Consider the following 12,140-nt stretch of genomic DNA (forward strand, 5'->3'; position numbering starts at 1 on the left):
TGTGTGTGTGTGTGTGTGTGTGTGTGTGTGTGTGTGTGTGTGTGTGTGTGTGTGTTTGTGGGCCTCATAACAATAGAAAGTATGAGACGTGGAGGGAGGGGCAGTCACAGTGCAAGAGCACAAAGAATCACTAAACTCGTGTATAATTCAGTGGGTCATCTAAGCATTTAAACACACTTCTCATACAGTTCTATATCATGAGCTTTCTTGTTTGAAGCATCTTCTCTCTTCAGCAGTTAAACAAAACATTTAAGAAACATACATATGTCATTTATTGATTGATTGATTTATTGCTGTATATATTTAATATAATGCAAAAACAGCAATCAACAATCCACAAAAAGTCCTAATCCAAACAGATGTTTAGTGAGCACAGGGGTCCAAAAAGAAAAAAAAATCTAGGATCAAATTTAAACCTGGAAATAAACAAGTTTTAGGATTTAAAAAAATAATAATTAAATAAATAAGTAATTAAATAATTAAAAAAAGAAAACTCTTTGATTGTCAGTAAATTTTGAACCTTGGAATTTACACATATTTACCGAATTCATGCAACTCCAGTGCTGCTGTTGTTAAAGCAAAACATGCTTGTATCATCATTTGTAATTAATTGTAATTCAATTATTAAAAATAATTTTCACCAGTGGTTTTAGACTTTTGGACACAGCTGAAAGTCCCACTGCTATCTATAATTATCAGAAAATGTACTGTTAATTTAAAAAGCAGCAAGTTAATTTGGATATTTACATCAAAATGAACGTTTGATTACTTACAGGTATATATACACAAATGCACTGTGTCTGTTGTTGTTCCTGTAAGAACTTATTTATGCCTATAAGTCTTGGGGGAACGTCTTGTTGGAAGTTGAAATTAAATTAAAAATCACCCTACCCTTTGCTAAATTAAACACAGTCAGATTTTCAAGTCACTGATTCATTTACAGTAACAATGTGACAAATTAGGATGCCCACAGAGTCTCTGCAGATACAAGACTTTTGAGATTTAAATGAATTCATAAGAGTACAAAATAGGACAACTTGGAGTATTTTAGAATCAGGTCATATGGTCTCTGTTGAGAGGACGCTCTCAAACAAAGAACAAAGTTTGTGTGATTCTGATACAATTATTGGTCATAGTTATCAAATAAATCAGGGCTATGAAGTTCAAATGCTGTTGTAAAGCAAATTCTACTTGTAGGATAATTTTAGATCTTATTTAAACTGACAAAGTCAGTATAGCTGTCTGCTTTTTAGTGAAGTTGTGATAACAAAACAAAAAAAACACAGTAAAGTATATTGTTACACACTGATTTTATTGTAGAGTTTCCACCGTATTCCCCACCTTAAGGTTTTCCAAGTCTAAAAACAAGATGAAGTACCTGAAACTCAGCTTGTGCACCTGAAAAGCTGCCTCTTAAAACATGAGAAGACAACTAAATTATTCACAGTTCTAGTTCACAGAACATCCTGTAAGATGCCACGGACACAAGTGATGTTTGTAAATGTGTTTCCTGTAATTGCACAAAATAAAAGGCAACATTTGTTTGTAAAACACTGGCCACACCAGACTAAAAATAAATATACCTCCATTATACATTTAATGATCGACTCATACTGTGTGAACAAACGATTTCTGTTTTGTTTACAGTAGGTTTCATAAGGCCACATTTCAGTCCATAGCCAAGTGTGCAAAGGCCACACACAGTTTTGTCTTACAAATTACAAATATTAAAAATATTTAAAAACAAAACAGTACACAATATGATAAATGTGTGCCCTTAAAGGGACAGTCCACCCAAAATTTTGTCATCATTTGTTTGCTCATGTTGTTCCAAACCTCTATGCATCGTCTTTCTTCTGTGGAATGCAAAAGAAGATATTTTGAAGCATGTTGGTAACTAAATGGTTTCATGGATAAAAAATACTATGGAAGTCAATGGGACTCGAAACTGCATGGTTGCCAACATTTTTCAGAATATCTTCTTTTGTATCCACAGAAGAAAAGTCATACAGGTTTGGAATGACTTGAGGTTGAGGAAATGATGAGAGAATTTTCACTTTTAGGTGGACTATCCTTTCAAACAGCCTATCAACCATCAATAAATACACAAATAATACATTCGTTCCTTTAAAACGTTAAATCGGTAACCCTGTTGACTATTATTCTCACTCACTCCATGCCATTCTTCATTTAACTGAGCATTACTGAATCATTTCAGTTCAAATTGGAAGTAAATATCCTTCATGGGATCAATATTTTGGGGGTATGACCACAATGGGCTCCCCATTTCTAGGCTGCCACATTAGAACCTGGGCATCATTGGCATTAGGCTTAAGCAAGGCATTTGTTGGGATGGGTTGATTTTTAACTAGGACTTGAGGCTGTTCCTGGATCAGTGGCTCCACAACTGTTGCTCTTTGACCCAGAGGCTTCATTGGATCCACTGCAATGCAGAGCTGCATCCTCCAGCAGATGGTTTGGAGTAGCACCATCTCAGCTGTGGTTTCGTTCATGGCCACTAGCCATGTGGTGAAGCGTTGGTCCCTCTGGATGGAGCTCAGGAGAGGGGGACTGCTGGTGGTGCCCACTGGGACACTCCACGTCACACTTGGGCAGAAGTTGTCATTCATGCTGACGGTGAGTTTGGTGCTCTTCTTAGTGGGACCCACTATTGTGTACATCTCAGTGGTGCAGCCGTACCAGGGGTAATTCACACCATCTGAATCACTAATGGCCTGGATCTGCCCACATTTCAGCTCTGGGAGCTCCCAACTGGATCTACAGAGGGAAGATGAAACTTCTTATTCGGATGTTGTTCTTATAATGAAGTGAGTTAATACACTCTTGCATCAGCAATGTACCCTTAATATTAACTCTGCAGTGAATGGGTGCCATCAGAATGAGAGTCCAAACAGCTGATAAAAACATAACAATAATCCACAAGTAATCCACACGACTCCAGTCCATCAATTAATGTCTTGTAAAGGGAAAAGCTGTGTGTTTGTAATAAATACATCATGAACACGTTTTTAATTCAGACTGTTCCGTTGAGTCCTCTATATCTATAATATTGCTTTCTCCAGTGATGCTTTTATCAGCTGTGTTCTGACGGCACCCATTCACTGAAGAGGATCCATTGGAGAGCAAGTGACGTAATGCTAAATTTCTCCAAATCTGTTCTGATGAAGAAACAAACTCATTTACATCTTGGATGGCCTGAGAGTGAGTAAATTCATTTTTGGTTAAACTAGCCATTAACAGTAAAACAGTATTTGTTTGTTTAAGTTTCAAATCAAGAAAGTTATAAGGACTACATAAGATCTTCTTAATTAACAACCCCGTAATTTCCTATAGAATGAATGTTGTGAATAATTTTGGTAGAAATAAAGCCTCAGCTAGTTTTCTCAGGACTAATGCTGGTAAAGGACAAGCATTTTGTTCTGTTAGGGGTGTGTTCAGCTTTGCTGCTTTTGAGGAAACAATCTCAGGAAATTGCACCATAAACATCACTAGCATCCTGAAAAATCATTTTTACATATTTCCTCAGCAGCATCATGCCACCTAAACTACACAAAAAAAGCAGCTGAGTTCGTTCAGTTCATTTTTACAATATTTCAATGGTATTTTACTGCCCTGTAAACCAAATGATGGTAGTTTCTGATACGGACATGCAGAACTGTGTTATTGTTTTATTTCTGCTTAATATGCATCATAAATGCTTATTATTAATATTATTATTACTTTTAGGCAAAATAATTTTGCAACTTACATAGGTGCAAATTTATTGTCATTTTTGTCTTGATTTTTAAAGTGTACTTTTTCACCTGAGAATGAGTGGTTTTAATTTATAAAGTTAATTTTTAAATAAAAGTTAAGAGTAATTATCCAAACAATACATTAAATAACATATTTTTACCAATGAATATTGTTGGATGCAAATCTTGTGTGTCATTTATGGGTTCACTTGAAAATAAAGGTTCCCAAAGGGGAGGTTGTAGAAATGCAGGACCATTTTGGGTTCCACAAAGAAGCTTTCTGTCATTCTGTGACTCTTGTGAAGAATATTATAATAATGTAAGGAACACTTTTCCACTATATAGAAACTTTTGTGCAGTGGAAAAGTTCCATGGATGCTAAAGGTTCTTCCTGGAACCATAGATGCGAATAATGAACCTTTATTTTTAAAAGTGTTTTTGGTAATCGGAATATCAGCCTCTAGATTCCCAGGGCCCAAATCAATAAAGTATTCAGGAGCTAGGTGTATCTTTTCGTACAATGAACACACTTACACTCCTTCATTCCCATATATATTGAAGAAATCCATTTGATTGCAAGCCTGGATCCAGCCAACGGTCCAGATCTCTTTGCAAAGCATGGCTGGCACCTGCACCTGAGCTGATGCCCTGAAGTAAGGCGTGCGGTATCGCAGAACCACATTAGATGACTCATCGATGACAGTCGGACTGGCATCAATGGAGGCTTGCAGTTCCAGGACCGTGATGTTCTCATGAAAACTTGGCTTGTGTTTTACACTCTGTACACATCCCATGGTGGAGCCTCTTTAGACTGGCAGCACAAACACCCATCAGTATCCAGATGAAGCAGTAACATTCATGATGAGAGAAAAAGGGCCCAAGTCTGTGGTCACAGTGCTATGACATGATTCTTGGCATGTCAGCATAATGAATCATTTCACATGTCTTGTAATCTCTTAATACAGCATTAATAAATCCCAGGTCTTTCCCTTCCTTCAGTCAAGCTAAAATAACAATAGAAACCTTACATATTCAATCTTATAGCTATTATAATCAATTTAAAATTAGTAAATAGCTATATCGTGTTGGTTGGTTAAAATATATGTCAGCTCATACGTGCCTTTGACTTAAAACCAGAAATATCTAAGAAGCACCTGACAGGTACCGTCCAATCGTGCGGCATTACGACCTGTTACACTGCGCACAGAGTCGCTCCATAATTCAGAAGGTCCTTCAGGACGACAAGAACAAGCAACATTACTTGAAGTTTAAATCCATAGTCCCGTTACAGGTCGAACTCCACGCTGTCTTCTGGCATAACTTGAGACCAAGATTTCTGGTGTCAAATCAAATGTCGGTGCTCTTAATTTCCGCGTCATATCTGAGCGTGACCAGTCGGGTTACTTTGTGTCGCCCTTGTCCTATTATAGGCTAGTCAGGTTCCTCTGGTGTAATACAATACTTCAGCTGTTGGCTTTTTTTATCCAAGCGGTTTAGAATTAGACGTCCCTTCTTGGCGACGTTTTGCATCATGGGTAGTGTAGTTTTGATTCAGAGACATTCAAAAGTCATGTCAAGTTTTATTTTTATTTTTTGAAAATGAAACAGATGATGAACTATTTTATGAGAAGCATAAAAGACTGCAGTGGATGACTCTTATTTATAAAGCGTATTGAGTACACTGTATAGATATTGTACTTTAATTGTATTAAATTCACTAGCTAGCTTTACAAATAAGCTTTCATTTGTGCAATTTTCCAGACGCTCTTCTCTGAAAACAGTCAAGAAAGCAACAATAAAACAGCAAATAAATGGGGTGAGATATAGCTTACATGGAGTAATAGCGTTTTTGGAATATTTGTTTTAAAGGCTTTTAGTGTTATTTTTTGAAAATGTAAATTGTATATGTTGATAATAGTTTAGGCACAGTTAAGGCACTTGCTCGAGTGGCATAGTAATTTAAAGTTAAATAAACATTATATTATATTTACCATTTACACTTTTTAAAATAAATAAATAAATAGGCTATTTTATTTATTTATAATTTTTAAGCGAATTATCTTATAGCGCAGACTCGTTGCAGCTATACAGTGCAATGCAACAACAAAAAAACAACAACAACAGATAAATACAATAATTTAGTCTGTTTATGTATTTAGCCTATTTTTTTTTTTAAGCAAGGACAGTGATTATCTTAGCCGGGTGCCATTTGTTTCTCTAGATTTTCGGCTGCATGTGGATGCGTCTCATGTATCTAGGCGGCTGGAATGTCTATTTTTAGTATAACTGGAATAGAAGTCGCAACACTTAGAACAGAGCAAGACATGATCTGGGAATGGACATGGTAGATCGTTCACTGTCTCTCTGTGTGAAGAACAGGACAGTAAAACACATTTAGGCTGGAAGGTCCGTAGAAAATCAAAATGCCTGCGAACCAGACTCGATCCAGGGCGAGGGAGCGAAGCAATGTGCTGAACAGAGCCGAGTTTATGTCTCTAAATCAGCCTTTGAAGAGCAGTAGCGCTGAAGCTCGCGGCGCTGCACGGAGGCCGTCGCAGAGACTCCAGCAAAGTCAAAACCAGCAGGGCGCAAACGCGCAGCACGAGTCGCCCGAGAACAACAAGGAAAGGAAGGAATTACCAGAAGAAGACTGCATGCAGCTAAACCCCTCATTCAAAGGCATCGCTATGAACTCTCTTCTGGCCATTGATATCTGCATGTCTAAACGGCTCGGCGTGTGTGCGCACAGCACATCGTCGTGGGGAAGCGTGCGCTCTATGGTAAAGCTCCTCGCGCTCACTGGCCATGGCATCCCGTGGGTCTTCGGCACAATTGTGTGTCTCACGAGAAGCAACACGTTGGCCGGTCAAGAGGTTTTGGTCAATTTGCTGCTAGGTGAGTTTTAACGCATTTCTGATAAGGAGTCAAATACTGGCGCTCTGGAGAACGTCCGAATGTTATTCTGAAAATGTGTGTTGCTATAAAAACATCACTATTTTGGTCACACATATAGGCTACTATGATTGAGAAATGTCTCCTTGTAAACCATACCACCATAGTGCCAGAGAGAGTATATTCTCGTTTTATATACTGACTTTAGTATAATTTTTAAGACAATGTAAATAAATAAATTCAGGATAATTTCAGTGTTGGGTATCCTACATGCAATGTTGACTTTCTGTGTATTTGATCAGCTCTATCTGAAAGCTGGACAAGAATTTAAATGCAATGTAGATTTTTTTTGTCCCACTGTTTACATATGAATTATTTGATTAAAACGACATTCAAATCAATCATGTACACAATTGAGAATGAAAATAGAATGACTGAGTAAAATTGTAATGGTGATCAGGTCAAGCACATATGATTTTGATGAATTTGAAATCACAGGGGTTTTTTTGTGTTTTTTTTGCAGCTTATGAGGATGCTGTTGGGTTTGTAGGTCAGTGGATGAGGGAATACAAGGATATGTGTTCTGACTGACAGCCGCATGTGACTAGTTCATTACACTCAAACATAATGAAAAGCTACTCTGGAATTTATTATTTTCACTACTCCTTTAATTTCACTTTCTTTCAACAAAACTAAATTGAAACTGAAACCCAAAAAATTATAATCTCTCATCATTTACTCTCCCTCATGCCATCCCAGATGCATGACTTTATTTGCTCTCAGAACACATTTGAAGTAAATTATTTCAGCATGGTAGGTCCAAACAATGCAAGTGAATGGTGACCAAAACTTTGAAGCTCCAAAAAACTCATAATTGTAATGTAAAAGTAATCCAGTGGTTTAATCAATTTCTCTGCAGTGATTGAGTCAGTTTTGTGTTGTACATCTTTATTTTATAGCAGTCTCTTTGGTGATCACGATTTCAAGCTTGATTACACTTACTAGTGCAGTCTTGCGCTCTGCGCATGTGTCAAATATAAACCTTGAAATATCAGTCTTGCCAAAGATGTTCCTATTATTATGGGACGATACCAACCTCTTGAGCTCTACCATGGAGAAAGCTTAAAGGTAAGCTTGGATTATGTGTGCTACTTCTCACAAAACTGGCTGTGACTTCTCTTATAATCTTCTAGTTTTTTTTTTTTTTTTTTTTTTTTTTTTTAAAAAAAAAAAAAAAAAAAAAACTCTAGCTTTCTATTCTACTTGTTTTTCTTTGTTTGTGTATATATATATATATATATATATATATACACACACACACCTTGCTACGTGTACTGCGTTAGGCTAACCGAGACTTGTCATTTGCACTTATATATTGTTGCTCATTTTTTTTTTTTTTTTTTTTTGTAAAGCCTAAAAGTGGATTAATCAGTGTTTAAACAAATGTTTAATGGCAAATATTAATTAAGAGATAAGCTCTTTCCTCTCAAAAACAATTTATTCACCATACTAGTCTGTCCTCCATTGACATCCGCAAAAAACGGTACTTTTGTCTCCTCCACAGTGCTCCACAGCGTTAAGGTGTTTTCACATTTGTCTGCAAATTTTCATGAGCAACGTCATTTCAATGGAAATCCATGTCATCAGGAATTTCAAGTGAGGGCGAAAGATTTCCTCATGCAGATTTTGCCATGGTTTTAAGTTTTCATGAATTTGCCACGTTGATCATCCGAAAGCATCCTGGTTTGAAAGTGACTTTCTGTGAGCTATTCATTGCATAGATTTTTATCCCGCAAAGTTTACAAATTTTTTTTCACTGTTTCACCACAACTTTACATTTTTTTTTGCTCAAAATTGGAGGCTCGCCTTAAAGTGGCTCTGATTTTTTCTTGTCACAAACGGCTCAAGTCGTTTAGTTAGTTCTAATGTGATGTTTTCAAATTAGTAATAGAGATACATTGGACACAGCTTTTGAACTAGCAACAACAAATTTGAATCTGTGACATAAGAAAGTAGAGGGACTTTGGAACATTCCTTGATTTTTCTACTTATTTGTTATGTAAAAGCAATATAACACAGCAATATAGCAATATAAGAGTGTGTTATAGCTGTATATCATGACAGGTGTGATGACTTGTGGCCATAAACATTCTTGTGAGTTTGCTATTGCTTTAATAATGTAAATGTCATTGCTTTACAGCTCTCTTACTGGATGTGATGACTGTAGCAGGCATGCAGAAGTTGGTGAAGCGCAAAGGGCCATGGGAAATGGCACCCAGTTTCCTCGACTACCTGGCCATGGACATCTATTCTTTCCCGGCAGCCCATGCAAGCCGAGCAGTCATGGTATCTAAATTCCTGTTGGCACACTTGGTGCTTGCAGTTCCCCTGCGTATTTTGCTTGTGTTATGGGCAGTCCTAGTTGGCATGTCCCGTGTGTTGCTGGGTCGCCACCATCTGACAGATGTCGGATGCGGCTTTGCCTTAGGATTCCTTCATTACAGTTTAGTGGAGATGGTGTGGCTGTCTTCCAACACTTGCCAGAATCTAATATCCATAGGAACATTCAACTGGAGCCCCCTCTACTGATCAGTACCTGTCTTTTGAGGGATTTCAAAAGTCGCCGTATGTGTTTTTTTTTTTTCAGTTCAGGTTAAGTGCCCTACATCTATTCTAAAAACCATGCGATAGAAACATGTACTTTTCTAAAAACATTAACCTAAGCAGCACACATCCATAAGCTTGATCTGACCATTTCTTCTTCCATTTCTGCCAAAGCAATATAAAGTTTGGAGAAATGCTTTGGAAAAGCATCAGGTGCACAGTTTTTCCTTTCGCTTTAAAAGAAAGGATGTTGATGCAAGTATTTTTTATTGCTAACATTGATGAAGGCCAAATCAGTATATGTGATTTATATCAATCGGCTGATGGATTTTACTGATCACAGTAAGTGAGCGAAACATTTGCTCAGGGACTATATCAAGCAGCATAATGAGTCATTTCAGATTTCTATTTTCTTGGAATTGTATATAATTTTCAGACTATTTACAATGCATTTGAGAAAAAGTTGTAAATGAAACCACCGCAGATAATTTGGGATTTTATGGACAGTTTGGGTGTCTGGAGTTTAAATACAATTGTACTGACATTTCATGATACTCTGAATGCATCACATTTATATTAATACAACTACTCAAGCATTCAAACTGAACATTTCAAGCACAATTTTCACTATTACCAAAAATTGCAATGTTGTTTATATGAAATTTTATGTTGTTTAATTCCAATCGCTGCAAGCCTCAGATGTGCCATTTTGTATGATTTCCACAGCAATGTTATGTATGGTATGGGCCTTCTGGAAATAAATGAATCCCTTCAATGAATTTTATACATGATTATTGTAAACCAAACATCTTATAGTGTTGTACAGATTGGGGAAAAAAGATACACAAATCAAACAAGTTCTACATCTTTTATGAACAGAATTTATTAATTTTGTGTCAACTTAAACCATGTGAATGTGTATGTATGCAAGTGTGTGTGTGTGTGTGTGTGTGTGTGTGTGTGGGTGTGTGTTTTGGATTCTTCATGCCTAAGAATGCAGAGATAAACACTTACAACGGATGTGATATGAATAAAATACATTTTATGGAACATGATGACAACTTTGTACATTATAACATTAAACAATCTCAAGAAAATCTCAAGATTATCTCAAAAGCTTTTATGATCTGCAGATGGAAAATGAGAGACAGAGAGATGAAGAAAATCATTACTTTATTGAAAGTTGATGTGATCAAATTACTGCATGTTTATATAAATGTGTAACAGAAGAGATCAAGCTTTTATTGAGATGGTTGCTTACTATCTCAGCTGTCGATGACAGTCTCCCCACCCTCTTTTGCTTATAGCAGTGATCTGCCAGTTCCTGACCCTGACTCAGCAGTCTATAAATACCAGCAGGGGTCAGTCTCTGAGTCCATGTTCATGCCTACTATTAGAAACCCAGCAATGCTCTTGTGGCCTACATACACACACATGTAAAGACTGCCCACTATTGACACAGCGTTGATTTTTGTTTAATAAGCTTCATACATTTTATAGAGTTTATTTGAGCAAAATTCCATTGCAGATCGGGCAAAATTCTTAAAGGTATTAAAGTCAAATTCGGTAAAACAAAAATACTATTGTGCATTAAGAACAGTTACACAACCTTAACACATGATGAAAAACTGATGAATGAATGAACGAATAAACAATAATAAATAATTATAAATAAATAAGAGTTTAAGGAAATAGCCTACATATTGATCTGTAGTTTTAAAATGATCTGTTTTCATGTTCTTTGTCTAGTTTCATAGTCAATAAATATATCTTTGGAATGTAATAAAAGGATTCAGTTAAACTCTAAATGTGTAGGTTCAGGCAAATTTTACATCAACATAAGTAATAAATACAACTCCAGCAGACATGCCTTTATCTATTTTATTATTAGACTTTATTTTCACCTATTATTTACAGAGAGGACACGGGCCAAAATCAAACCCTCCGACTGAAGATTAGCCTACATTTAGTGTAAATTCTGCATCAAGTGTAAACTCTGCATATTAATTGACAAGTATTAATATAATTATTATGAAATGTATTGGACCTTTATTTAAATGTAATGTTTGCCTGAACCAACTAATTTACAAATGTAAATGAATCCCTAAATTCCAAAGATATATTTATTGACAATATGATGAACAAAGAACATATTTTACCTGAAAAGAAAGAGTAAGTTTTAAGAGAATAAAAAATTTTATTGAAAAAAAAAAAACTTTTTGGTTTCACTTTATTTTGATGGTGCCTTTAGCACATTCTGTTGACTATACGTAACGTTGCACCTACATATCTACAAAGTCTCACTATAGTGGTAGTAGTGTTTGTAGACTGGTAGGGTTAGGGTTAGATTAAGTGGACATGTTCTTGCAAAGTTACTTATAGTCAGTAGAATGTCTGTCGGGAAACCATCACAATACAGACAGACAACTAATACTCTAATGAGAGGTAGTTGACATGTAGGTGCAGTGTTACTTATTGTCAATAGAATGTTCAAAAGGGACCATCAAAATAAAGTGTTACCTACTTTTTTGACATTAACCATTTGTTGTGACCACTGACCTTTTGGCCAAATAGATAGATAGATAGATAGATAGATAGACAGACAGACAGACAGACAGACAGCTAGATAGATAGATAGATAGATCCACTGAAGCAAAATATGCTCTTTGAACCATTCTAAAAAAGCAGATAAACAAACAAATAAATGAATACATTTTTTCATATAATTTAAGTATAATTTGTAATGAAAAAAAAAACCTTTGTCATTCCTTTATATTGTTGCGTCAGATGCCATGCAGGGCAAATTAAAAGCTTTGATAATTCATAACGTGTATTAACCTGTATCGTATTGTGTGTATGTGTATTTAAAAAATATGCAAAGAAAGCTAT

General features: G+C 36.0%; 2 protein-coding genes across 3 annotated transcripts; one reads left to right on the forward strand and one right to left on the reverse strand.

Annotated features, from left to right (window-relative positions):
- Nucleotides 1-2,002: 2,002 nt before the first annotated feature.
- On the reverse strand, nt 2,003-5,229 carry LOC107665027 (protein FAM78A-like). Its single transcript, XM_016455759.1, has 3 exons — nt 4,921-5,229; nt 4,290-4,759; nt 2,003-2,778 (listed from the first exon to the last, which is right to left on the reverse strand). The coding sequence occupies exons 2-3, from the start codon at nt 4,547-4,549 to the stop codon at nt 2,250-2,252; spliced, it is 789 nt and encodes a 262-aa protein (XP_016311245.1). The 5' UTR covers nt 4,550-4,759; nt 4,921-5,229; the 3' UTR covers nt 2,003-2,249.
- Nucleotides 5,230-6,084: 855 nt separating this feature from the next.
- LOC107665026 (inactive phospholipid phosphatase 7) lies at nt 6,085-10,049 on the forward strand. Of its 2 annotated transcripts, XM_016455757.1 has the most exons (3): nt 6,085-6,650; nt 7,171-7,197; nt 8,848-10,049. In XM_016455757.1, the coding sequence occupies exons 1-3, from the start codon at nt 6,179-6,181 to the stop codon at nt 9,234-9,236; spliced, it is 888 nt and encodes a 295-aa protein (XP_016311243.1). In that variant the 5' UTR covers nt 6,085-6,178; the 3' UTR covers nt 9,237-10,049. The 2 variants fall into 2 exon arrangements, with proteins under 2 accessions (XP_016311243.1, XP_016311244.1); XM_016455758.1 differs by lacking the exon at nt 7,171-7,197.
- Nucleotides 10,050-12,140: the final 2,091 nt, after the last annotated feature.

The sequence above is a fragment of the Sinocyclocheilus anshuiensis genome, unplaced genomic scaffold (assembly GCF_001515605.1).
Source record: "Sinocyclocheilus anshuiensis isolate Anshui unplaced genomic scaffold, SAMN03320099.WGS_v1.1 scaffold399, whole genome shotgun sequence".
Classification (NCBI taxonomy): Eukaryota; Metazoa; Chordata; class Actinopteri; order Cypriniformes; family Cyprinidae; genus Sinocyclocheilus; species Sinocyclocheilus anshuiensis.